General features: G+C 42.4%; 2 protein-coding genes across 6 annotated transcripts; one reads left to right on the plus strand and one right to left on the minus strand.

The window, feature by feature from the left end:
• Positions 1 to 977: 977 nt before the first annotated feature.
• Positions 978 to 14,110, minus strand: MCM8 (minichromosome maintenance 8 homologous recombination repair factor). The gene is made up of 17 exons (XM_041477127.1): positions 13,842 to 14,110; positions 13,593 to 13,667; positions 13,193 to 13,275; positions 12,864 to 13,013; positions 12,428 to 12,531; positions 10,879 to 11,077; positions 9,586 to 9,796; positions 8,552 to 8,750; positions 7,747 to 7,777; positions 7,326 to 7,466; positions 6,178 to 6,319; positions 5,378 to 5,573; positions 4,895 to 5,108; positions 4,034 to 4,243; positions 3,390 to 3,466; positions 2,711 to 2,900; positions 978 to 1,709 (listed from the first exon to the last, which is right to left on the minus strand). The coding sequence occupies exons 1-17, from the start codon at positions 13,972 to 13,974 to the stop codon at positions 1,617 to 1,619; spliced, it is 2,448 nt and encodes an 815-aa protein (XP_041333061.1). The 5' UTR covers positions 13,975 to 14,110; the 3' UTR covers positions 978 to 1,616.
• TRMT6 (tRNA methyltransferase 6) lies at positions 14,110 to 27,010 on the plus strand. Of its 5 annotated transcripts, XM_041477122.1 has the most exons (11): positions 14,113 to 14,221; positions 15,795 to 15,922; positions 16,326 to 16,435; positions 18,581 to 18,672; positions 18,760 to 18,843; positions 19,997 to 20,121; positions 21,360 to 21,724; positions 21,955 to 22,040; positions 25,078 to 25,180; positions 25,263 to 25,349; positions 26,216 to 27,010. In XM_041477122.1, exons 1-11 carry the CDS (start codon positions 14,127 to 14,129, stop codon positions 26,387 to 26,389), a joined length of 1,449 nt encoding a protein of 482 aa, XP_041333056.1. In that variant the 5' UTR covers positions 14,113 to 14,126; the 3' UTR covers positions 26,390 to 27,010. The 5 variants fall into 5 exon arrangements, with proteins under 5 accessions (XP_041333057.1, XP_041333059.1, XP_041333056.1 ...); XM_041477123.1 differs by lacking the exon at positions 16,326 to 16,435 and having other exon boundaries at positions 14,110 to 14,221; positions 15,799 to 15,922; XM_041477125.1 differs by lacking the exons at positions 16,326 to 16,435; positions 18,581 to 18,672 and having other exon boundaries at positions 14,110 to 14,221; positions 15,799 to 15,922.
• The last annotated feature ends 743 nt before the right edge of the window (positions 27,011 to 27,753 follow it).

Raw genomic sequence — 27,753 nt, forward strand, 5'->3', positions numbered from 1 at the left:
GGCGCGCGAGCCGCGCGCGGCGCGTGTGCCGCGAGCGCTGCCGGGGACGCGCGACCTTTCGCGGCGCTTTGCGTCAGCCCCGCCCCTCCGGCGGGCCGCGCGCTTTACGGCAGGCAGCCGAGTTGAAAGGCCGGTCAGGGCACAGCGCTGTCCCGGTGCTATCCCGCCGCATTCCCGCCGTTTTCCCGCCTGCCTCCCTGCCCAAGCTCTGCCCCGGCGGCCCCCGGGCGCGGACGGCGATGTCCATGGCGGCCCGGTGGGCGGCTGCCCGGGCTGATCCTGCTCCTCCTCACGGCGGGGCCGCGCCGTTCTCGGGCAGCCCTTGAGGGAGGAAGGAGAAGGTTTGCGTTGCCTTAAGAAACTTCTCAGAGCGCCGGTGCTCTCTGGTGCTCGCTACTTGCCTCTGGCTCTCGCTTGCCTTTACTTGGTCTGGAGGAGAAACGGGAATGAGTTCACTTTTCCAGGTGCAGCGTTTGTTTGCTGCTGAGGCGCGTTCCTGTCCCCAGCACTGTACTAAGCCAAAATCAGTCTCTGACACCATTAGCTGTGCACACCTTGCCGCTTAAGAGCTCCGATACAGAACTATAATTTTGTACTTAAAGCATTTCATCTGGCTGACCAGTTTTCAGTTTCAAGTGTATTTGATCCCTGATGTCCCTTAAATTAGAGGGCGAGGCACTAAGTTTCAGTATTTCTGCTTTTTTTTTCATCTATCATATCTTACCTGAGAAATGAAAGAAGGAAAACAAGAACCAGCACTGCAGTCTTGATTTTTTTAAGTATATTTTTCTTAGGGAGGGCGTGTTGGTGTTTGTGGTTTTTTAATTCTTACACTGAAAGCTTCCCAGCTGCTATTTCATTGCACCAGACCATGGTTCTGATTTCAAAGCCAGGAAGCATTCAGCACTTCACCCCTGCTTCACGCGTGGTTCTGTGTCAGGAACAGTACACAGGAACAAACAGAACCTGTTGGTGTTACAGATCTTGTAATGGCCATTAAACAGCCTTGAACAAATAATATTTCTCATATATAAAGTTTAATGGAAGTCAAAATCCAATCCCTGCTTTACAAATTAAATATTGTAATAAGGATATTTTCTTAAATCAGACTTGGATCTCAAATAAAACCTTGGCTTCAAAGACCATGTTTCAAAGCAGAAAATCAAGTCAGTTTCAGTAAAGTGTCATTTGGTAAGAGCCATAGAACAGTGTTGTCAGAACCTTCTGGAAACATTTCTAGACTTTAAATGAACTACAGTGCTGAAAGTACAGCTTGTACCTTCCTCTCACGAAAGATTTCTGGGCTGAAATTTGTGGGTCCAGCATCTCTTTCAGAAGTAAAGCCCCTGATGGCAGTGTAACAGCATAAAAACACACCTTCCACTCCCGGAGGATGATGAGGTCCCATTTGGAACAGAGAGCTGTAGGATGAGCCAGGCAGCAGTACCAAGTGCCAGTTTGTCCTGTTGCAGCCTTCCAGTCTAATTTTCTGCAGGGGAATCTCCAGCCCAGCAAACCCCAGTGCTGTGGCAGGTGCAGCTCAGCTCAGGACGTGCTGCATGCCCAGCACTCCAGGGGGACAGTCATCCCAAGGAAGTTCATCACAGTGACTCTTCTCACATGGTCTGGAGCTGATAAACTCTTGAACCTTTCTTCAAAAGATAACCCTGGTCATTTAGGGATCCAATAAAGCTTTCGAAATCAGATACCTGGGAAGATAAAGACAAAAATATCAAATTGGAGAATAACATCTTACCTGATGTAAGGTGACATAAACCATGTGAAAGAACTTAGAGAAATAAAGTGGGCTAAGAATAGCTCAGTTTCCTTAGCAAACTCTTCACCTACCAGGAGGTCTCACACCATCAGCCCCCCTGTTTTCTGCTTTAGTTACACACTGTTTTTACTGCAGAGCTACACAGAAGCAGCACACTCTTCTTTATGACATGAAGAAAAGGTGCAGCTCCATATGTGTAAATTCCAGCTCTGAAACAGAAGTACCTACCACAGAAAAGCATGATTTCTACAACTCTCCCTGATTTCCAGGTATAAAACTCTGAATGGGCAAAAATATTCTATATATGAAGGGAGAATTAAGAGTTAATTTAATTAACTTCAATAAGTAGTCGATGGAGCAAAAATTAAGAGTTAGCTATCAATAGTTCTGTTTGGCTGAAGCCCCCACAAGTACAGAGTGCAAATCAATTACAGGGCAGAATACATTTGTGGCCATGTGTCCTAGATGATGTTCCTTTCAACATACAACTTCAGGATGTCTGAAGCAGGAATGAAAACCTGAAAGGCATATTTAATCCAGAGGAGGTGATGCAGAAACATCATTGCACTGCTGAAATAGAGCACGGACACCACAAGTCTAAACTTGGGAACAAAAATAGGTGTGTCCTCTGGGGAGGCAGGAGTGCAGCACTGAAACCACCCTTGCCTTTCACAGATCAAACCAGGATCTTGCTCAGAACCAGCCTCATCAGTCGAGTCAGCCCTTAGCAGTGCAAGGAGCTGCTGTTGCTAACAGCTGTGGGGTCACTGAAGCTCACAGAGACACTTCAGGAGCTCTGCTCAGCCCGACAGCAGGACACTGGTTATTTCTGCCATTGCAAAGAGGCACAGCAGAGGTGCCTTTGCCCCTCTCCCTTTGGCAGGAAGAGCTGTGGGTGGCCTGGCAGCGTGTGGCTGCTGAAGGGGGGCTCACCCGGAGCTGCAGCTCCCTGGCGATGTGGCGCAGCTGCTGCAGGTCGAAGAGGTTGTTGTAGGTCCTCTCAGCCACGCTGCTCAGGGCAGACACGAATCGCTTGGCCTGCGAGCGATTGCTCATCCCAGAGCCGTGCTGGGAGCGCTCGAAGTCCAGCTTCCCAAACTCATCCGAGTAGGTGCCCAGCATGCTACAAACAGGTTACAGAAAGAGATCAAACTCTCACCAGGAGATAAAAGCAAACATATGTGGATTTGATTCCCAAAATGTGGCTGCTTGAGAGAGCTTTCAGAAGCCACGCAGAAAACGATCCCCTTTCAGGTCACTCTCTAGGGAACTTAAGCATTCATCCAAATCACTTCTGAACTTTAATTGTTCCCCTGCACCAGAGAGTACACACAGGGGAGAGCAAACCCTTCAGCAGAGCCTCACGTGTGCATTACTGTGCCCAGACTCCCAGAACCACTGTGACCACACAACTCACAAGCCTGAGCAGTTGTATTTGACTTAGGGCTGCTGGCAGCTTTTAAAGAGCAGCTAACAAAGCCAAATAGTAGTATCATGGATCTAAGCTTGATAAAGTGATTTCTTCATTGTGTTTGCATGTGTAAAGAAAAGAAGTTTCCAATGAATAGCACTGTGATGCTTTATTTATTTTTAAAGCAGTATTTTCTATTACCTGTATTTCATTATCTCTATTACATCCTCAGCATCTTCCTTGGTAGACTTCTCTCTTAATTCCAGCCTTGATCGTGCCTTAAAACAGAAAAAAATATCCCACAAAGGTTTAAGATATATCATAACTGGTGTGAAAAAGGACTACAAGCACAAATTTTAGGAACAGAGACAGAACCTAAGCCTACAGGATTAGAGGAATATTTTTCTATTTTTGTTAGTGTGTCAATGTGTTCTCCTGCATACTTGCACTTTTAGGCTGTGTCTTGGAGTTAACTTGCTTTTTAGCAGCGTAGCCTTGTGAAGCAGCAGATCACAAATAGAGTTGTTAAGGCAGTGTTAGGGAAAACAGAAGCAGTCCATGTTCAAGGTGGGCAGCAGTTGCTCCTGCCTGCACCTACTTTTTCTCCTTTTGGGGAACGTGATAGATTCTATTTCCATCTCCTCAAGGGTGTTTTGATTCATAAGAAGTTTTAAGGAACAGCAGCTCTTAAGCACTTCTAAGCCTGATGCATTCTCACTTTTTTTTTTTTAACAAAACAGAAAAAGCATTGTGGTGAATAAGCTGTAAAAATGATAGGATTTGGGTAGTACCTCAGCAATAATCTCTTTGCTTTCAATCCCCTAAGCATTCCAGCTTGCATTTACCTCTGTCAGTCGAATCAGGGACTCCAGCTGCCTCGTGGTGATGGGGGTGCTGTCTGCTCCTTGGTTTTGTTTCCGGAGCTCAAGGTAGAATTCCTGGAGGACTTGTGCAGCCTCTGGAGATAAGCTTGGGTGCACGTACTGCCGAGCGTATCCGACGTACTTCCTCAGCAGCTGATGGGGAATGGCATCAAAGTTTTCTCCTGTTGAGATCTAGCACCATTACAAAGAGTTAGATTTCTGTCTGTCAGAATTCTATACAATAAAAATTTTAATACCAAATCATCATCTTTATGCTTTATCTAGTGAAGTCATCATTATAAGGGCTTTGGTGCTGTGTATATGAAAGGTGTACTTCAAGTCCCCACGCTATGCTCAGACATGTAAACACACACACTTGGCCATTTCAGAAAAAGTAGCCAAGGGTTCCCATCTGCAATGATAGGAAGTGCCAAACAGAATTCGTTATAGAGTAAAATCCTTTCTCAAAAAGAGAAAATCCCAATTCCCACAGCTCCATAGAAGATTAAGCCATCACTGCTGATATCCTGTTTCCAAAAGTGCATGGGTTTACTTCCAGTAGGAGTATTTCTCCCAAGACCTGGCATTTGACAATATCAGCACTCAAAGCCATCACTAAAGTCTAATGAGAAACATGCTTCCTCTCCTATACTTCCCAAATCCACAGAGTTGCAGATGCCCAAGGATTTGCTTCCACACTGCTTTATTTGGATTCAACACTCCATCACAGATCACGTTATACCAAATTATTACACCCAGCCCACTTCTGTATCTCCTTACTGAAACCCAACACAGATATTTGCTTCAGAGCATCTCAGGCAGCAGCCCCAGGACCAGTCCCACCTTCAGCCTCTCGAGCAGGGGTCGACCTGAGGTGGCCTGGAGGACAGAGTGCTCCTGGGAGCTGGCCCGGGTCACCAGGGCGCTGCTGCAGGCGGCGCGCCGGCCGGCCCGCATGGCCATCACGTGCTCGGACAGCAGGTGGTCGTGGTCCTCGTTCGGCGTGTCCAGCAGGATGAAAACCAGATCAAATCTTGACAGCAGAGCACTCCCCATTCTGGAGGAAAGACAAGGAACTTGGAGTGCTTGGAGAAGTGCAAAAATTATAGCAACTCTGTTGCACTTCAAACACAGGTAAAAGATCTGTCCTGCTCGTTCAGAATAAAGTGCAACAGCAATTTCTCTCTCAAAAGCCACTAAAGATTCTATTAAATTTTGTGTTCACTCCACAATTCTAGAAAGCAATTGTACACGAGCTACAAGACTGCCAGAAGCATCTACTCCTGAATGTGAATTATAAAAGCAGCATTTTCAGTAAGGGCTCACTTTAGGTTCTCAGACACTGTTTTGGCTTTGTTATAATGTCCTCCAACGGGGTTTGCTGCAGCAACAATGGATGTCCGAGCTGGCAGACTGCAAACAATGCCAGCCTTGGCCAGGCTGATGCTCTGCTGTTCCATGGCTTCCAACAAAGCCTGGTGCTGGTTTCCCATCTTATCAAATTCATCTATTCCACAAATTCCTGGAAGCATTAAAACAGGACAAAGACTTATCAGATGACACATTAACTGAAGGACAAGCGTGTCCTACAACCTAGTGCTACATCAGAAGTCCAACTTAGAACCCTAGGGACTGCAGGAGACATTGGAAAATCTCCATTTCAGCCAGCTTTGTTTTCATTCCATGGTAATGCAACCAAACCACTATGAACTCAGCCTGACTTGGGGATGCAGCATTTTGGTGATTTGTTAAGATGATGAAACAAGCTTTTTAAAATAGACAACATATCGCATTCGTGAGTCCTTTTTCAAAACCAGTAAAAGTCCAGAGCTGACATCAAGTCAGATCCCTGAACAAAAAAAATCCTAGTTCTTTGACACAGAAGTCTGGTATATGAACTGGAGAACTGAAGTTTCCCTACACTCTAGGTACGCAGGAATTGCCCCCAGAGAAGCCACTGGAGAAGCTCAGAGCTTCCCACGGTGTGGAAGCCCAATATCTTACTTCAAATAAACACTTTTAGTCCACAGTTAAGCGAGCACTTTGGCTTAGCTGAGACTCAGCTGCACACATTCTCATGCCCTTTACATATGGCTATGCAGAACCTGTGACATTCCATGAATTACCTTGATCTCCAAGCACTAAGGCACCAGCTTCCAAGGCAAAATCTCCAGAAGTGCCATCTCTGGAGAGTGTAACAGTCAGGCCAGAGCTGGTGGAAGTATTACCACAAACATACACACCTCGAGGAGCGATGTTACACACAGCCTAGAAGAGAAACAAACACTTTTTCCTTCCCCAAAGTGAAGAATTTCATAAGCCTTATTCTAGAGAAACAATTCAAAGTAACCTCAGATTTGTTTCTTTCTACTGAACATGGCCCAACAGTAAAGCTCTAATTCCTTGCAGCTCCAAGACACATACTTCTGAAAAGCAGTAGGAGTAGCTTTTCTTGGATGGCATTCTTTTTTCAGGTAACAATGTGAAAAAACAAATCAGTTACTCAATGCTGGTGAGTCCCCATTCAACAAAATTAAAAAAAATTTAAAAGTTTTGTTTGTTAAGATGCTTGCATGCAAATCCGTTACTTTGGCTAAGTGCAAATCATACCATAATGCAACAGCTCCACGTTAGAAAGACTTTTTAAAGAAGGTCTAGGTGAATTCTGTCCCTCTTTCACTTCACAGTAACCACGGAAAAATACATGGAATTTAAAAATCATTCAGTTTAAGGTAAAAAAAATTACTAATTGTCATAGTCATGCAGAAATACCTACTGAGATTAAAACCCAAACACAGGATCAGGTCCCTTTCCCAAAAAGATCTGTGCTAGCAACATAGAAATAGGGTAAGGAATGGAAGTAAACCTCACAGGAGGAGAGTCACAGGGCATCTGAAGTTGCATTTATTCAAAGATTAATTACTTTATTTCAAAATGGACCAGCTAAATGAAGACAGGAAGGAGTGAACCTGCTCACTGAGGAAAAGGGTTGGTGACAAGAACTGTATAAGGGCAGGACAGCAAGCCTGTAAGCCTGTCCTTGAAAGCCCATGGGCCTGACCACGGACACCTGCTGTGGTGTTTTAACAGGCTCCCTGGATGGCAGGAGAGCCCTTTAGATACACTCCTATACTCGAGGCATCCCACATGAAAAGGTAGCTCCAGCAAGGCTCAGTCAACCCTTTGGTCTCAGCACAGTTATTCTACCATGGCTGCAAGTCAAGATAACAAGGAAATAGAGGAAAACAGAAAATAGTAATAAAGGAAACCATACTTGCAACATTTGACTTTTTCCTAATCCTGGATCTCCAACAACCAGAACATGTGGATCTCCTCGCACTGGGATTCTGTTCTTGTCATCCACAAACTTCTGACATCCTCCAAACAAGGCCAGGGCCAACCCTGCCTTCACAATCTGTTGTGGTAGAGGCCAACACTGTAAGCATTCCATCGTGGTGGCCAGCACTGACAGCTCCCTAGAACTGGCTGCAACAACCTTTCCTTCTGGATCACTGAACTTAAGGGTATAAGGCTGCCACTCCCCCGACACCAAGAGACTGTGAGCCACAGTCATCTGTAAAAACAGTCCCCGTCCCCTTCCCCTGTCCCAGATAAGCTTTGTGAATCCTTTAGGAGTTGGATGTGGCATAAACATTTCAAACTGGAATTACAAGTAGAGTTTTTAGATGACTTACCTCATGGCCATAGATTGCAGGACAAAGAGAGCTGAAAAACAAAGCACAAGGTAACATAAGTGGAAGATAAATCATGTATTACTATAAATAATCACTTGTCCTCTCTCTCATCACAGAACACCTTAATAAACATAAAATCTTTTGCATAGCTGTTGCTGAATTTCCATCAGAAATCAGCAGCGTCAAATTTCTTGAAATTTTTGGATAACCAGAAATGACTGAAACAAGAAAAGCTTTTCACTTGAGTCCCCACGAAGACAAAGGAGAGCCAGCTTTCCAGTGGTATCTGTGCCTGTTCATGTCTTCATCAAGTAACTACCTGTAACCCTCCTTTTAAAGTGCTGGGTTTGTGTTCTTTGACTCCCTGGGAGGGCCTGAGGGACATCCCAGGTAGAAGAGTGCTTTTCAGTCTGAACTGAGGATCTTTCACACCCTCTGCTCAGTCCTTGCACCTCTTTCCTCTACTGAAGAAAACTGGAGGACAAAATGGTACTTGTAAGTTGAATTTACACGGTGAGGAACAAAATTAACTAATTGTTTTTCTACCCAGAGCTTTCTGTCTAAGGTTAAACTAGAACACAAGAAACTTCTTGAATTTCTAAACTGCTCCCAAAGTCCCAACATTCCCACTGCAATACCTCCCTTCCAAGTCCCTTGCCCACTGCAGTTTCTTAGATCTCTGTGGTTTCTATTGCACAAGGCTCAGACATTTCACAGCTTTAGGATGAGCTGTCACATTTGTCTGAAGGTGGTCACACTGATTCATGCCTAACCCTAGATCCAGTCTAGGTCTGATATAACTTACTTCACAATGAGCCTGAACAGATTTTCCTCAGCTTGAATTTCTTGGATAGCGTAGAGGTCTTTAAGGGAAAACTCCATGAATGATCTCTGAAAGGTCTCATCATCAAAATTCTTCAGTTTTTGTCCTTTACTGTTGCTGACAGAATTTGCCTCAATGTACAGTAAGAACATGCACTTGTCGTTCTTATTTTTAGAAGCTCCTGTTAGAAAAATTGAAAAAGGATGATGGAGCATTTTTTTCTATCAATAAGTACTCATATTATCTACAAATGGCACAGAGCAACTAGGAATATCATGTACAGGCATGTTCATATTTATGTACTGAACATCTGCACTTTGTAAAATTGATGCAAAATACGTTTCTAGGTACAATTGTGCTTTTAAGTTCCCTCCACTTACATACACAATACATATTTTCTTGAATTGGAATACACATTTCTAGAGAGAATTTTGTCCCAGAATAAATAAATTTTTCCAGGGATTTTAAATTATTATATTATTGTTGTCAAAGAAAAGTTGAATATAAAATGTTTCCACTCAATACTTTGTGAAAAAAAAAGATGCATGGTGTGGAAGCACTAAACATGTAGTGGAGTAATTATCAATTAATAATGAATCATTTTCTATATAGACTGATTACTGAGCAGAGAATGAAATCTCAGAGTAAAACTGTCTTGCAGTTATCTGCAATGTATTCTTTCAGAGCAGTGCACAACCTATTTCTTCTCTTGGGAAAAGAAAAGGAAAAGAAAGTTGAAAAATTTCTCTAGGGAGGCTAAGCTGAGATAACTCTCCTTCACAACAGTGTGACAGTTCTCTTAATGCCTGAAGGAGATACGGAAGAGAAAACTTTAAGCAAATAATGCCCTAAAATAACTCTTCATTGTAAAAGTTTGGTAACTTCCAAAGAAATTTACACTGTATGGACTTATGGCACCGAGAGCTCCAATGAAGGGGACTGACTGTTGTTCTTGTGTAAGCACTACCAAAAAACCCCACTGTAGGAAAAATGAGTTCTCAGATGCTGCACTTCACCTTCCTCAGTGCTTGCCACCTTCACTATGCCTGTGACTGTGACCATGTCCCCTGGGACACAGCTGTCCACGAGATCCTGGACCAGCTCACACTCGATGGTGCGCGGGATCCGTCCTGCTTCCCGCTGGTCGTCCGACATGAGCTCCTGCACCCTGCAACACACGAGGGCAGCTGGACACCACCCAGCACCTTCCAGTGCAACGGCAGCACACTGCTCCTGCAGCTCTGGGCATCTGCTTCAGGTCACGCTTCGCTGAATGGGTATAAACCACACAGAAAGCCCAGAAATGCAGTAACTATGAACTCTGAGTTGAAATTCAGATTTGCTACCACTGACGAGCATGTTCATGTAGAAATAAGTACAGGACATAAGGTAAAAGGAATCCATATAAAAAAAATAATTAAGAGCTCAGACATTATAGCCCCCATGAATTCTTAATAGGTATTGCAACTCTGAAAAAGTCCAAGGAATTTCTCAGACTATAACAAGAAGAGCAGCTGACTCTCTGGTTGTGAGAGTTCCAGCTCTGGCTCTGCACCTGGAGCTCTGAGATTCCACGGAAGCCAAGCCAAGCTTTACTGAAGAAGCTGTGATGAACAGCGCCCTCTGGAGCTGCTAAGACCGGCACGAGTTTTTGCACGGATATCACTTCAAACTAAGACTTTTAACCCTCCAGTTCACTTCCAGCTCATTCAAGTCAAGTGGCACAGCTGCAATAAAATTCAGCATCATTTCAGGAAAAAAGCCAATTAAATTAGGGCTACAAATTAGGATGTACATAATTAATGAGGATCTATCAAGTACAGACACCTGAACTCTGACTCACAGCTGTTAGAGCAAACACAGCAGAATTGTGTGATCCCCTCAGTGAACTGGTTTGAGAATAATCAGGCAGTGTCCTATGTCCAATGACTTCTTAAGTCCAGATAATAAAAGTAAAATTAAAATAGAAAATTCTAAACAAAAAAAAACCAAACAATGTAAGCATAGAAAACCACCACATCACGGTGGAAGGGTCTTTTTAAACACAACTGGTGAAATGGAAATTAAAAGAGATAATATTTTTTCCAGATTTCAGGGAGTTTCTATGTATTTTTTGTTACATATCCTGTTCCAGCAGCATACATTTTTTACAAGTGACAAGGGTCTGAAGTAAGAAAATGGTATGCTTAATTATTTTTCAATGTGTTAGTTATGTAACCCAGCTTTAAAGACCTTTTTTTTTAACACCTGTGGTGCTGCTTTTGGTCAAAACACAACAAAAAGCATGAAGTTCAATGGTTTTGGCTCACCTTGGTGGGAAGGGTGTACTTGCCATCAGGGAGAGGAACACCCTGCACATCCCCACAGGCAGCACAGACGAAGGCCAGGTTGGTGCACAGGGGTTTGATGTTGCTGACCCTCACCACGGTGCCACGCAGCGCGATGTACTTGCCGTAGCAGTTGGCCCTCACGTTTTTCAGCTGGGTTAGAGGCTCATAGTTGTACACCCTGCATTAGCACACAGAACATGAGGACCAAAATAACCCCCAAACCCATCCAAATACAAACAGACAAAAAATCCTACTCCCAATTAAAAAGGGTAAAATCCAGAAAAAAATGCTTAGAAGTATTTTTTCAGTGGATCCATGGTACAGTCTTTGATTCTTGCTCTAGAAAGCAGCAGAACATTCAACATTCTCACAGGATTGACCTCAACAGCCTCAAAGAGTACAGTTTGTTTATCCAGTGACACCTCTAGCCTAGCAATACATTACTTTAAGTTCATCCATAATTGTCTCTTCCCATAGGTTCACATAAAGCCTGGAATTTAGATTTGTGACACAGAAGGACCAAAGTTTTGTTATGGCTCTGCTGCCACCAGCAGGGAATTAAAAACAATAATAAAAAAGAAAACAAATTTTAAAAGATAATTTGAACTCCAATAGAGCTTACACACCTAGTTCCCTCAGACCCTTGAAGTGTGAGATGCCATTACTTCTGATAAAGTTCTAAAGACATGTTTCATTAAAAATTTCTCCAGTCAACAGAAATGTAAATAATTCTGCTTTTAATCAATAGAATTCTATTTATAGAATAGTTATTCTCCTTATAAGCCACTTCTCTACTTACAAGCTTTTCTAGTTCAAGCTGTTTGTTCAGCTTATAAGGAGGTTTCATTTCACTTTTTTCTTCACAAGGACATGAAGTCACAGTGAAGAGAAAAAGCAGAATGTAGAGTGTTTGTAGCTAAGATATTTTATGACAAATCCTTTGCTAGGATTTTTCTCCTATTCTAGCTGAGAAGCCTCAGAAAAGAAATGTAAACAATTAACTATCTAATAGCTACAGAATGTAGTTTAGACATTGTTTACCAACAGGTGCATCTTAGATTGGTTCCTGTGAGTTGTTTCTACTTAATAACCAATCAAAGATGCAGCTGCGTTGGCCTCTCTGAGAGTCACAAGCTTTCCTGTGAGTTGTTTCTACTTAACCAATCAAAGATGCAGCTGCGTTGGCCTCTCTGAGAGTCACAAGCTTTTGTTATTCTTTCTTCTCCTGTCCTTTCTAACCTTCTGATGGATCCTTTTCTCTCTATTCTTTTACTATAGTTTTTAGTATATCATTTTAATATTACATATAATGTAATAAATCAACCTTCTGAAACACAGAGTCAAAATTCAAATCTCTTCACTTGTCCCGGGAACCCCCGTCAGTTCAACCTTCAGTGTTCTCCTGGAAGAAGCTTCACAGAGCTCAGTTTTCCCTTAAACATGTGAGCCACACATGGACACTGGCAAGGATTAGCCAGGAGGCAAACAGCTCTTCCTTGGGAAAGAAGAAGTGCCCAGCAGCCCGTACCTGGCATGGATGAGAGGCACGTTTATGACAGGGTCCCCGTGCAGGGGCAATCCCTCCTGCACCTGCAGCTCTGCCGCGTGTCTCTCCAGGTCCTTGGTGAGCACCTGCGTGGAACAGGAAGGGGACACAGATGCCCACAGGAATTAGAACTCCCAACAGGGAGAGACACGGGTGTTAGAACTACATTTAGCTTTAGTCAGCTGCTCCAATGATGAACAAGAAAAAAGCACCAAGACCAAAGCAACTTCAAAATGTGATTTTGTGGCTCGTACATGAAGTGGAGAGATTGAAGGATCTGAGTTTTAAACAAACTGTAATTTGCCCTAAGAAAGAAAAGCACAGAGATGTGGGGTTTCTAACATAACTGCCTCTAAGTGTCACTGATTATTTTTTGTTGTGAGGGTTCTGCTTCCACGCATCAGAACCCCGTGTTTACCTGATGAATTGCCAGACCCATACACTGCAGTATTTTCTGAGGCATGTCCCTTAGTTCAGCAGATATATTTGGTATTGATTTAGTCAGCTCTCTGTCCTGGATTAGCTCCTTATAATCCACGAGAATGCTTCCTTTTCTTTCTATTTCATCCTGGGAAACATCATAAATGATAAAATACACTTCAAATTAGAATCAAAACACTCAAATTATGTCCTAAATGTTTCAGATCTCTGATGGAGGCTCCTTTTGACGGAAAAAAAACACTAAAAATCTGCAGTGTTCTTGCATCAACAACAAGTTGCTGGGATACATTTGACTTTGTTTTTTACCTTGTCATAAAGTTCAATGCGCTGCATGAAAAACTTTTCAAAGGCTTGAGTCTTCTGGACAAAAGGAGACTTGTCATTGTAAACTAAGAAGAAACACACCACGTTAGTGACAGAAATAATTCTTTCCACTTCACAAAAAACATAAACAGGTAATTTTTCTTCCATTGTTTTTCTGCAATGCAAAACTAAGGAAGATGATAGATCTCCACAGGATCTCAGTAATAATCACAAAAGTTACAGTATATGATAAGAGTCAAGTTTTTATTGTATTTATGTTTTTATATATGAAATGTTGGTTGTTCTTTATTGATCTTATAACACTACTAACACTACATGTAAACAATTCTAGAAAAAAAATTAACTTAAATACTTGCTACATGTAATTTTGGTTTAAAAATACCTTCAGAGAAATAAAGTTTCCAGCCCTTATAGGGAATAAATTGGTCCATCGTTGATTGGACTAGTCGAGATTTTGCTGGGGGAAGAAAAAAAAAAAAAAGTGGATTGAAAGAATACGGACAGTGAAATTTTGTAAGTTTTATTCTCAGTGATTCTTTTGACCACAGGAGACAAACAAAATCGCCTAGCACAGTGCGTTAGAAGAAAAGCATTATGGCTTCAGAAAGCAGAAGCACAGGGGCTGGCTCACCAGGTTCGGGCATCCTTTTGGGCTCTCCCCTCTGTCCTCTGCCTCGCCATCCTCCTCCTCCTCGCCATCCTCCTCGCCATCCCTGGAAGCCTCTGCCCCGGGCGCATCCCCTGCCCCTGAGGTCCCTGCTCATCTCCCGCTGCCGGCGCCACTCCGGGGACGCGACAACAAACCGAGCTGAGGAGACAAATTTTACCAGAGGACACTTAATTGAAACCAGTGCTGCTTTCCAGAGGGGACCCCGCGGGAGGCAGCGCCCTTCTCCGTCCGGCGCGAGCGGCGGCCATGGAGGGCGGCCCGAGCGCGCGCATCCGTGAGGGCGACTGCGCCGTGCTCAAGCGGGACGAGGTCTTCAAGGCGGTGTCGGTGCTGCGCCGCAGGTGAGCGCCGCGCCCGCGGCTCCCGGTGCCGCTCGGTGCCTCGGCATGCCTCGGCCGCGGTTTGCGCCTTCCGCCCCCGCCACTCTCGGTGCGGCTGTGGCGGGCCCCGCCGGAGGGAAGGGGGTCCCGGTGCCGGTCCCGTGCTGCTTTCCAGAGGGGACCCCGCGGGAGGCAGCGCCCTTCTCGCCCAGCACAGCGCCGGGGAAGGCGCGGAGCAGTCCCGGGGCCAGGCCGGCGCTCGTTGCCCTCAGCGCCGGCTCCCGCCTCCCGCGCTGCCGCACTGCGCAGGCGCGCCCGGCGGGGCCCCGCCCGCGCGGGTTCGGCGGCAGGAATAGCGGCCCCGCGAGGCTCGTGTCACAGGCGGCGGGAAAGGTTTTAATGTTGTCTCGGTCCCTCTGGCAAGAAAACCCCCTAAAGCCCGGCAGATGTCCTGGCCGCGCTGCCGACAGGACTCTGGAGGAGGTTTCAGAGGGTTTGGCCGTGCCGGGTCAAACCGGGCCGGCTGCAGCGGAGCCCGAGCAGCTCGGTGTGCTCGCCGTGGCACGCGGTGTCCGTGAGGTGCTAATGAGGAGTGTTAATTGCCCTGAGCGTGCTCCGCGGCCTTGGTGTGCAGGAGGATGCTGGCCAGCTGCGGTTTGGAGGGGGCGCCGGGAAAGGGCTCCCGGTCTTTCTCCCAGGCCCAGCAAGAGAGCGCCTGCAGCCCGGCAGGGAATGCTGAAACCGCCGGGCACGGCCCCGGCTCTTCCCTGGCAGCAGGCAGTCTGGTAGAGAAGTCAGGGTTGGGTAATGTGGCCAGCTATCTGATTGGGTAGGATGGAGATTTAAAGGTGCTAGGCTTGAGCGGGACTGGTTTGAACATGGTGTAGTTCAGTATTAGTGATGAGTATAATTTGCATAATTACGGCTCATAGTGGCAAGTTTTGATTTGAATGTGAGTGTGGCATAGATCCTGATATCTGTTTCATTTGCCAAGATTGGTATTCCCAGGGATAGCAAGGCAGCATTTGTTGGTCAGCCTGAAAGCTAAAGGCTTTGTGGATCTTGTTCTTAGTGAAGGAAGATAAAATGCACACCTGCCTTGGTGCAATCAAAATGAAAGGGATGGTAAATTTAAATTTTTTTAATTAAACATTTCCAGGATTGCTGTCTGTTTTCTTCATAGTCTTTTGGCAAATGTTATTTCAGAGGAGCTTTGCAAAATACAGGACCATGCTCATCTTTTTGCTGCTACTCTGCATGACCCAACTTGGGTTTAATATATTTCTGACTTTCTAAAAATGATGCTGACTAGTGTCTTAGCTTTATTTTATCTGTCATTTGAAAATTCTTTTGAACTGAGAAAAAAAAAAAAGTTCTTCCTTTATGGTCTATTTAAGTTCTTTGTTCTTTTCCTGACCAGTTTCAGTTTCATGTGGGTTTTGTGGTTAAAATCACTCTTTGTGCTTGTCCTGCTTTTCTTCTGGGATATAGATGAAAAGTCATATATAAAACTATAGTTTAGGCTCAAGTATAGTGGGATTTAGATACAATAAAAATAATGCCTTAAGTATTACTCACTTTTCTGTTATTTCAGAAAGATAATTTTTGAGAAGCAGTGGTTCTACCTGGATAATGCCATTGGACATATTTATGGAACAACGTTTGAAGTAACCAGTGGTGGAAACCTCCAGCCAAAGCAAGAGGTGGAAGAGACTACCACAGGTATCCCAGAGGGTTGATAGTTGGAAAACTATTTCAAATTAATTTGTTTCTTTGATGATACCAAAGAAATTGGGACAGCTTTCTATTAATCATTTGTTAACTACAGGCTGATTATATTCTTTCTGTCATAAAAGTGCATGGTTTTGTCTTGATCAGTAGTTTCACTAGTCCTGTAACAAATAATCTTTTTAACGTGGGAGAAAATTTGAACCAGAGTCTGGGTGATTTCATTTACATTCAGTTTTACCTCACATATTACATTTCTTTGCTTAGGCTGTACTTTGCGAGGCCATGAAAAATGTGTGTTTAACCACGAGAAATCTGCTTTCTGTGACACTGAAATCATGTGTTTCTCCCACTTATTTGGAGCTAGATTTTACAAATCTATATCCTTTTCCTTTAGAAACAAAGGAAGCAGGGACAGATAATCGTAACATAGTTGACGATGGGAAGTCTCAAAAACTGACTCATGATGACATAAAGGCTTTGAAGGACAAGGGTATTAAAGGACAGGTAAAAATAAGGTTTTGGTGTCATTTCTGTGCTACCTTGATGGTTATATTTTAGTTTCTGAAAAAGGGTATTCTTTTTATCTGTGCATAGGTTTCAGTGCTTTTTCTTTGTTCATCTGGTCAAGTCTTTTTTTTTTTTTGTTTTTTTTTTTTTGTTTTACAAAAATGCTAAAGCTGTTTTCAGAGAAAACTTTATGTAAGGTTGGCAGCTTTGTCGGGGAGAGTAAAGAGTAAATTTTTGTGGCATCAGAAGTCATAACAGATAAAGTACAGCTCACATAATCACCACTTAGTTTTGCTTGTGTATAAAGTTCAAAATACTATTTCTGTATAACAGAGGTATCAAAATTGTACAATAATTAAACTGTCAAAGGTGTAGGAAAATATTATGGCCAAGCAATAAAGTTTTATCAAATAACACTGTGTAACAAATGTACCACCAGTGTGCCTGTAGGTAGTGCCTGCCACACAGGGGTGATGCTGGTGCTTTATCTGTCCCTGGGAAACTCAGAGTGTTCCCAAGAGATCAGTTCTGTTCTGTTAGAAAAGGAGTTGGTATTTAAGCCTGCACCTTTCATAAAGTAAGGAATCTCTAAGCTGTGGGCATTGCAGCCAGCTCTGTTCTGCAGAGGCTGTCAGGCACAATCCTCTCTGGTCTTTGGTTTACCCTTTCCAATAAAAGCAGGAAATTGCTCATGCTTACCTCAAATTCGTCTCCTGTTTGCATCTTGCTCTTTGGAGCAGTTTTTCTGCTTTTGCCTGCTGGGTCCAAGGAGTTTGAAATAGTTCTTCTGTTTCCATGGTTGTGCTGCTGGTTGTGTTATCTCTTGGAGAAGAACGTGCTAATCAGGCTGACAGCTTTGATGGTTTTTGTTTTCACTATCCATGGCAGAAGATTCCTCTGACTTTCCTGTGTGTCCTCAGCAAGCCTGTGCCATGCATCTCCTGTGCTTTTATTAACTCTGCTTTCTGGACTGAAACTGAATATTCATTTTAAGCTGCATTAGCAGCAATAGATATTATTCCTCCCTAAATGTCTGTTAAGATCTGAATTCCTGTTTGTGAACGGTGTGACTTGGTGATGCAGGACACTTCCCTGTTTCTTCACTGTAAATTTTACTGGAACATTAAAAAAAACCCCTACAAAACAACATAACCCAGGCACTGAATTTATTTTTTTCCTAGAATAAAGCAAAAAAATAAAGAAATTCTGTTTCAAATAATCACACATGTTAAGTGTTTGAAGGAATAATGGCCTGAAAAGCACAGTAGGAAGTGAGGAATACTTGCACCACTCTGTTATTTTAGCAGCTTTTAAAGCACTAGGGGAGCTGCAGTGTCCAAATTGAAAATCTTCCTTTTTTCATTTGTCCCCTCCATGTTTCATAGAACCCATAATTTTAGCAGTTAAACTACTTGGATCACAGAACCCAAAATAACAGCATTTTTGTACTTGTGTTGCTGGCCTGGAGAGGGGGAGCAAGGGGAATCCTGTTGGATTGGTTTGGTTTTGCTGGAGTGATCCCTCCAGCTGGAATCTGAAAGCATGAGAAAGAGTTGGGTGGGTAAAGGGTGGAGATTAGAACAGGGAGACCAAGAAACCAAGACTGGAATTCTGGGAAGGCCTGGGAGCTAGAGAAGGAAAAAAATCAGGAGGAGTATTGCAGGAAGTAATAAATGCTAAGGAGTTGGACATTGTGCAAGGAGTTGGTACAGTAGTGTGGCAAAATTTGTGAGACTGAAAAAATTATTGGAATGAGGGACATGTCTGATGATTAACCAGAGCAGAGGGGAGGAACTGCATGGAACAGGGAAAAAAGGTACCCTCAGAGATACTGGAATCAGAGAGACCCAAAGAGGGAGTTGGATTAAATGAAATATTACTGAATACTTTGGATAAACATTTTCATTTCTATTATTTTTATGCAAAACTATGTGATTAAATTCCTACACATAGTCAGTGTAATGCCTCACTGGTCCTGTTGGTTAACAGAGATTGACTTTGCCATTAGTGCCAGGAGAAGTTCATGGTACACATACCTCTACTGGAAGAAAATATTTTCAGTGCTTGTTTAAAAAAATACTGTCTATGAAATGAATGAGAAATAAATGCTAGCCATAACAAAAATGAATTGTCTCTTCCAAGGAAATAGTTCAGCAGTTAATAGAGAACAGTACAACATTCAGAGACAAAACAGAATTTGCTCAAGATAAATACATAAAGAAGAAGAAAAAAAAGTAAGTGAATTTTAAAATGTGAAAAATACTTGGTAATTCCCTAAATTATTTCGATTAAAATAAGACCATTACTATGTTTTTTTACAGATACGAGGCAGTTATTACAATTGTGAAACCATCCACTCGCATCCTTTCAACCATGTATTATGCAAGGGAACCTGGAAAAATTAAGTGAGATTTCATTTTGTTTCTTTTTTCAAATGACGACAGATACTTCAATACTTTTTAAATACCTGCACTATACCAAAGTATGCTGTACTCACCTTTCTTCTTTTTCCCTTGAACGTGAAGATTGTGACTTAATGAAAGATAATGTGATACCAAAAATGAATCAATGTGGCAGCAAACAGGAGAGCTCTTTTGCATGCAGCACCAGAATTCACCATTTCCCTATCAACACCCCCTTGCTAATTGTCCACAGAGACAGAAGTTCTTTGATTTTCTAAGGTACCTCTTACCTGCTTTGGCTGGTGGCCAAACATCTCTGTTTTCTGGCTCAGTAACAAGATAACCAGCCACTTACCACAGGCAAGAACTGTTGTTTTTAACGTGTCAGGGATTCAAAATCCTCAAATCTCCAGAGTTTAAAAGCCTGTAGGTAACACTGGGGTCAGAGTCAGACGGGGCCATGACTACAGGGGTCTGGCCCTGTTTGATTTTCACTCACCTCACCCAAGAGATACATTGTTACAGACAGTAACAGTGGACTGATACATTTTAAAATGAAGGAATAGTAGATCTAAGATGCTGGGATTTAAAATCTTCAAATACATGTTATTTAAGGCTTCTCAAACCTTTTTCCTTCTCCTTCCAACACCTCTGCACTTGGCTGCTTTGTGCTGTTGAAGATTAGTTGTAATTTGTGTAGCTGTCACTGAGTCTCTTCACTGCACATGCTGGGTTTTGATCCTGGGTTACAGGTGATGCTGGCTCCTGCAAAACAGGTGAAAACCACAAGGGATTCATTATTGGATCAGGAAATGCATCCATACCATTTGTTCTTTGTAAAGTTGACATGCCAGAGGAAAAAAAACAAACAAAAGGTTGAAAAAATACTTTGACTGGCACAGTACAAGATGTCCACTTTGCTATGGGCACCCCACTGCATATCCTGCTTTTGCTTTTCTTGGCTGATTTCTTGTTGGCTCCAGTTCTAGTTCTCCATTATCAGATGTGTAATTATAAGTTTCAGTGTGGTGACTCTGAAGATCACTGATGCTCTTTTTGAATCTACCTGCAATGCAACTTTTTTTGGCAGGCTCCTGGGCTAGTAGGCAGCATCTGTGAGCAAACTGATGTTTGTGAAATGCCTCTTGTCTTCCAGCCACCTGAGATACGACACCCTGGCTCAGATGCTGACTTTGGGAAACATCCATGCTGGCAACAAGATGATTGTCATGGAGACGTGTGCAGGCCTGGTGCTGGGGGCTGTGATGGAGAGAATGGGGGGTGAGCTACACCAAGGGGGATGGAAATACACACCTGTGGGACACTGCTGAGAGCAGCACTCCAAAATGCTTCCTCAGCTTTTGAAATCTGGTCTTACCACCACCAGGATTCAAGGAAAAACTTGTGTTTCCACTGGGGAAAGTTTTTGCATCAGTTGGATTTTTTTTTTCCAGTACTTAAAAAAACATTAAAAAAAAGATAATTAGATTTGATATAATTGTTTCTATAATTAATTTTTATTACATTTGTAGCTTTGTATGTAGATCTGGTTTAGTTCTTCTCTTAGTATTGTGATGTTGAAATCAGAAAAACCTGTAAAGAGCTTGTATGGAGATTCTTCCTAAACACCTGGAAGTCCAGGAAAGTGAATGGCAGAAAACAGGAATAGTGCCACTGGAATTCTGACAGCACTGGAAATGTTGCAGTTCCTCTTGTTCACTGCACCAGATTTAGTGTGTGTTTTGAAAGTGTGTGACGTTTCCTTCAGCATATTCGAGAAGTTCGATTCCTGATTTGTCTTTGAAACTCAGTTACCAGTTTCATTATTCTAAGACACCAGGTAGAGGTGACAATTATATTCCAGAAGCCTGGAAAGGCAGGAAGTGATGTGATGTGCACACAGATGTGCTGTCTGTTGTCTGGGAAGCACACAGGCAGATCGGTTTTTTGGCCATAGGGCTACTTCTAGAAGTAAATAAAATACAACTTCAGTTAACTATTGAGAAGTTCTTTTTTGTGTGTTTAACATCTCACAGCCCTTCCTTTAGGGCCTGGATATTGAAGAAATTCTTTGCCTAATAAGGCTCTTTAAATTAACTTTTGGGTTTTATCCAAGCAACTCCATAAATAAGTAATGGAAACGGTACAATTTTGCCTTTTAATTATTTGTTAAATTAGCTTTTTCTAGCAATTTGTTACTGCTTATGTGAGCTAACAGCTCATATATTAGAAGAAAGCAGCTGATGTTATCTTCTGAGCTAATCCTAAGTACATGTTTAATACACAAATATTCCATGAGTTACCTTGTCCTTTTGCATTTCAGTAACTGTTGTGCTTTCAGTAAAGGTCTTCTACCTTGAGGCGTATTTCCACAGCTTGTTAAATTTGATGGTTTGATTAGGAGAGGCAATTTAGTTCCTTTTTCTTAAATGGACCCTTCATTTAAGCTTTTTAGAAAGAATTTTAGATTTGTAAGAATTCTGACTTTCCAATGTGTTTTGATTCTTTCCCTCCCACAGGCTATGGATCCATCATTCAGATGTACCCAGGAGGGGGACCTGTTAGAGCTGCCACCAGTTGTTTTGGATTTCCCAAACCTTTTTTTGATAATCTTCATGAATTTCCTCTCAGCAAAGTGCAGTCTCTCCTGTCTGGGACATTCAGTACAGAGACTCTGCCTGCAGACCCTGAGGAGAATGCGCTGGTGGAAGAGGAAAGCAATGGATTGAGTGAGGAGAAACAGACTTCCCTGCAGGAAACAGAGGAGGAACCTGCTACTGAAGCACCTATGGAGATCAATCCAACAGAAGAGCAGGACACAATGGACATTAATGCTGAAGATGCAGAGTTTAAAGAGAACAAAGAAAAAGAAAATAAAGAAAATGTAAGAATATTTATTGTGGCTGCTCAGGTTTCACAACATCTGTGGACATAAAATTCTGCTGTCTGATTCAGCCCTGCTGAAATGCAGCTTAGTCAGGTGTTTAAGTGGAACTCTGGAAGTTGTCTTTTGTCTTACATTAAGATTCAAAAACTGAAAATGCAGTCCAGGCAATAATGATTTGACAAATGATTACCAGTTAAAGTGCCAACTGTTTGTTTTGTTGTTCAAAGGTTCGGGAAAAGCAAATAAAACAGTGGGAGAGAAGGAAAAAGCTGAAAGAAGCTGCTGCTTTGCTGAGAGAGAAGAATGCTGATGGGTGAGTCTGCTTAGAGCTGTCATACTTTGGGAATGGTGTTCCCAATTTAGTGCTCCCACTGAAACATCCCAGACCATGGGGGCCATGGAATGGAGCAGAGAACTGGGGGCACAAAAGGCGCTGGTGGAGATTTTTTCTTTCATTTAAATGGCTTGAAATTATCTAAAAGACAACTAAATATGAGCAAATATTAAAAATGAAAAAAATCTATCCAAAGAAAACCAGAACCCAGGTAGAATCTAATTCAAAATGACTCCCACAAAAATAACAGGATTCTAATTAGCAAAGCAGAACCTGAGGTTTTAAGTTCATTAAAGTGGAACTAAATTTGTTCTACTGGGTTTTTTTTTGTCAGTTTGTTTTTAGAACCTAATTTCCTTTTTACACAGGAAAAAAACCACATAACTTTATTTTACCTGCTTTAGCCAGGAACAGTTATTCCCGAGGAACAAATTAGCGCAAAGATTTAATATCATAAATTTAAAACAAATACAATCAATATATTCCTAGGAATTGAGCTCCAAAATAGTGTAAGAGCATTTGGTGGGTGTGACTTTTTCACCACGCTCTTAGCAAATGCTGAAGTGATTCAAGTTAACCAGGTAACATTAATTCAGTTAATTTAATAACATTCATATTAATTTTTTTTTCCTCCAAAGAATATTGGCTCACTGGAAATGAAGCTGTTCTGCTTGAATAAATTTTATTGCACATTTACTGGTTATTTTCAAATGCTTGTATATAATTTTTTCGTTTTACTACTTTGAAATGTTTTAACTCATGCTCATTCATATACTTCATGTAGCATATTTAAATGGTAGAATTCATAAACATGCAGAACCAGGTAATTCTGTGTTCTCTGAAGCAGTAAAGTGCTCAAGGAGGTTTGTAAAAAGCTCTGCATGTCTGTCTGGCAGTGCCTGTGACCACTGATCTGCCTGAATAGTGGCAATGTTTGAGTCTGGTTTCACTGCTGTTTGCTGCACCATCACTGTAATTAATGTCTCTGCATGATCTGGCAAAGGCAAAATTAATGTTTGACTTCACTTGTCATTTCCTTCCGTGTAAAACAGCACATTCAGTTGTTGATTGAGTTCAAGGAGGCCCATTTAGTATTTGTCTCTGGTTTATTTGTTTTCAATCACTTTTATCCTCCTCTTGTCCTCTGTAATGCATGAAAGCTGTAACAAATGACATTCCTGAAGGGATGAGTGATTCCTGGCTTTAGGAAGGCTCCAGCAGGATGGGGGTAAACAGAATTTATGGTGCCTGGGAGCACTGTCCCAGAGGGCTGATCCCCCTTCTTCAGTCATCTGCCTTTTATAGGCACTGCTCCTTGAGATCAGGAACCACAGAAAACTTGGCATGGAATAAGGAAATGCTTCAAATTAAACACTAGAAACAGACAGGGAAAAGAAGGGTTCAGGGATTTTTTGCAGGAGAGAAACAGGGAAAGGATAGGGAAAAAGGTGTTTAACATTGGAGGTGGGGAGAAAGACTGGGACTTTCTGGCAGAGTAGAGAAAAGCTGTTCATTAGGTGAAGGTGGGTACCAACTTCAGGTACCTGAATTTAACAGTATTTATTACTGAATGTAGAAGACACCATTCCAGTTAAATTTCTACCTTCTGTGCTGTTGTGTGGTAGAACATTGTTTGTCCTGGATCTGTTGGTTCAATTCCTTTGATGAGAGTTGAGCTCTGGTGTTAGGCCACTGAGGGGAAAAAGGAAGATGGTCATTAGGTATTTGGTATTCTTTTAAAGAAGACTTTAGAGATAGACTGTTCCATTTTCCTGACTCTATGGAAACAGAAATTTGTTCATAGGCATGCCAAATGTTTGGAATTAGACCATCTCCCTCCCTCTGCCCCTTCCTGCTCCCCCCTCACCCACTGCATCCATTTTGTGCCTGGCCAGGCTCCCTGCTGGCACCAATCTGTGCTGCCACATGAAAGAGCAGCATTTGATTTTGCCCAGTCTCTCAGCCCTCACTTCCCTTCCTGGAGTGTGGCAGAGCCCCTGGCAGTGCCGGTGCAGCATTCCAAGGCACAGGATGAGTCTTTCCTTTATGACCTGCTTGGTTCATGATGGAGCACAATTCCTTTGAGGTTTGCATTAGAAGTAAATGGTCTGCAAGGCCATGGCTGGCAAACAACCCAAGTGGGAACAATTGAAAAAGAATTATCTCACCTCCTTATCTCTGCTGTATTTACAAAATTGAACATCAATTTTTGCCAGACAAGTTTAACTCTGCTCCAGAGCTACACGTTCCCCTGGAGAACAAATGTTTATTGATGGGGCATCTCAGTAGTCTCTGTACACTGTGAAGGAGTTTAATTAGCTCCTTCTTTCTGCACAAGCACAACTTGATAGCTAATTAACTAATTATCAACCATTTCTTGCAGTGTAGTTCAGCAGTGACTTTTTGGATTAAAACTGGAAATAGTGGTAGAGAATCTCAACCATCTGTAGATCCAAGTTATTGTGCAGTTATTGTGTGATGTTAAAATGAAGACAGAGAGTAAAATATGAAGGCTTTAGTTTGTCAAGGGCAGTTTCTTTTTAAAAGGTTTTTAGTTATGCCTTTTAAGGATTTGTTCTTTCTTACATATTCTTTTTATATAAAACTATTAAATGAAGACTACTCAGTCTAAAGAGTCACAACTGAGGTTACATTCTAAGCAACATTTGGCAGTCACAAAACTTAAATTGTATTTGGAGAATGGTCTTGGGGCAGAGCAAGCAACATGAAATTTCTTAGACTGTAAGAATTATTGTGGAGCCCGACACAGCTGAAGTGAGTGCTCCTGCAATGCATTTAATATTCTGCACTTTGGGGAGCAATGCTTCAGCCTTTTAATTACACCAGTAGGAAGTAATGATTTGTTTCTACATTTGGGGAGTTGTCAGAGCAATGAAAACATGCTGATGAGACACTTCGAAGCTGTAATTGATTGCTGTGCTAAGCAGGAGGAAATGTCACTAGGTGAGTAGGTTTCAGAAGCAGAAAACTAATCTGCGTGAAACTTTTTTTGCAGCTTAATTGTAGCCAGCAAGTTTCATCCCACACCCTTGTTACTTTCTTTATTGGAATTTGTTGCTCCTTCGAGGCCTTTTGTTGTCTACTGCCAATATAAAGAGGTAAATTGGGATGTTACTTCAGCTGTTACAGTTCAGGCTTGGTGCCATTCTGCTGTGTAACCTCCTCTTTGGTTTTTCTAAGCCATTATTAGAATGTTACACCAAGCTGAGAGAAAGAGGTGGAGTCATCAACCTGAAACTGTCAGAAACATGGCTACGGAACTACCAGGTAAGGATGGCAGTAGGGGCTGCCAAAACCATGGGAATTCTGGGGAGAGGAACGTTCCCTGAAAACAGGGGGAGGTTGGACTGACTGAAACAATGTCTCAGCTCAGGCATTTTCTCTGCCCTAGAGTACTGGGTGTTCTGAAGAGCTTTAATGCTTCACTGTCACCATTTCCAATGGAAACACTTTACTTTCTTGCATTTTATTAAACGTTTGCTGAAATACTTGCAGGAGAGTGACAGATGTCCACACAAGGTGGGCCTGACCAGGAGTCCTGTGTGCAGGTGCAGTGAGAACAGCACTGCAGTGTCCTGGCCACAGGTAAAACCTCTGAGACCTGCAGTGACAGTCAGGCAAGGAGGAGGCACAGCTGGAGGGACAGTCCTTACACAAAGGTGTGCTGGGGTTGCAGAAAGGTGACAGGGACAGAACTGGAAAGCACAGAATCCCTTCGGGCTGGTTTGTGCAGCAGCTGTAGCTTCTTGCAGACTACCTCACCTCTGAGCACATCATGGCACTTTCATGGGCCTCAAACCTTGGCTTTATAATAGATACTTATATTTATTTATATAGATATTTATTATATATATATATATATCTTTTTTGTTGGCAATGCCATGAAGAAGTAACCAGTGAGGCAGCAATTTATTATTATGGATTTCTACAACTGGATTCGCCGCTGCAGCTACTTTAAAGATAAATACACTTCCCAAATGGCCATTTGTTGTTGTGGCCAGGAAAAAAATTTAGATCCTGTCCTGGAAGCTGAAATTACTCAACATGATACGCACACACAGAGTGGATTTTTACAGGTGCTGGTTGTGGGGTGAGTTTTGGGTGTGTTTTGTTGTTGTTTATTTGTTTTAAAGGTTTTACCAGATCGCAGCCATCCCAAGCTGACCATGAGTGGAGGTGGAGGGTACCTCCTGTCTGGCATCACTGTTGTCTTGGAGAAGGGCAAATCTGATTCCAGTAACTCAGACGCACTGAAGATGGAAGAGCCGTCATCTAAAAGATGCAAACTTCAAGACCTTCCTTGTTAACATTTGGAGAATGACTCATGGTTTGGATCTCAGGAGTTTAGTGAAATAACAAGTCCTTTCTGTGCTGTTGGCAGCACAGGGCTGTGCCTGTCGTGCATCTGTCAGAGAAAGCAGCAGAACTGCAGGAGAGGGAGGACTCACCTGCTCCTCAGCAGTTCACACCATCTGAATGTCAAGGAAAACCCTTGGGAGCAAACATCCCACTGAACTCACAGGAACTTCAAGAGGGAGAGAAGATCGAGAGAAGACAAAGCCTCAGTGCAGGCATTCTGTTTGTTTGCTGCCAAATCTGAGTATGAGGTAGTTTTTAAAAAGCTTGAGTTGGAATCAACACATCCAGCTTAACTTTCCATTCTCCCAGAAAGGCACCAGAGGATTCTCCCCAGGATTCCACGTGGTGGTCTGCTCCCACTTGGGACACAGAACTCAGCTCTGTTCAGTGATTTAACAAAGTAGAATGAACAGGAAAAATCCTACTTTTTGTTTTCCAAAGGAACAATAAAAAGAGAAATCTAATAGTAGAGATGACCTCATGCTTACAGCATGACTCCACATTTTTCTGAAATAAATACAGATGAGGAAGTGCATGTTCTTAAATTAAAATACTAAATATTTAAACAATGTCACTATTAATATTGTCTGTCATTTTCCAAGACATTTTCTGAGAGTTGCTGTATGTTTTTAAGATATTACTATTTTGAAAACTGCTGTATGTATATTTATTTATTCTACTGTTCGATCTTTCAGATGTCAGGCTTTTTTTATTTTTTTTTTAACTTTGCATTTGCCATTTCAATTAAACTACAGGGTGTTTTCCCTAAAGAGATTTATCTTTTTTCTTACTTTTCCCTCTTTTTAGAAATAAAAAGGTCCAGCATAGGCTTTAGGAGGACAATACTCTGTGGCTGCACCCCATTACACCTCAGTGGGAGCTCGTAGGGCCTGGAGGGCTTGGCCTCCATTCTGGAACTCCCTCATCAGGGTCTGGACTGACTGGACAGAACCTGGAGCTTTGGGATAAAGTGCTGAGACTTGATAGAGCTGTAAAATTCAGTATTTTGAGGAGAGTAATGCTCTTTTAGGGCAGCCTTAGCTGAAAGCAGGGATTGTATTTCATGGAAAGAAGCAGTTTTAAGTTTCCTCTTGGGAGAACAGGTACACTACATCTTCAGGTTTTATCCACATTTGCTTTTTATAAACTTCCCAGTGTTGTTTTTCTACTTTTTGGGAAGTTCTCTCTTTTCTTCTCCTCCCTGTGTGAACAACCATAAAAGGAGAGGATGTAGATTTCACCATCTCTTCATTCTAGATGGCTGCTTAGCTTAGATACTGTGACAATAAAAAACAATAACAATGAGAAAAAC

This window comes from Pyrgilauda ruficollis, unplaced genomic scaffold, assembly GCF_017590135.1.
Source record: "Pyrgilauda ruficollis isolate IOZ18807 unplaced genomic scaffold, ASM1759013v1 scaffold4, whole genome shotgun sequence".
Lineage (NCBI taxonomy): Eukaryota > Metazoa > Chordata > Aves > Passeriformes > Passeridae > Pyrgilauda > Pyrgilauda ruficollis.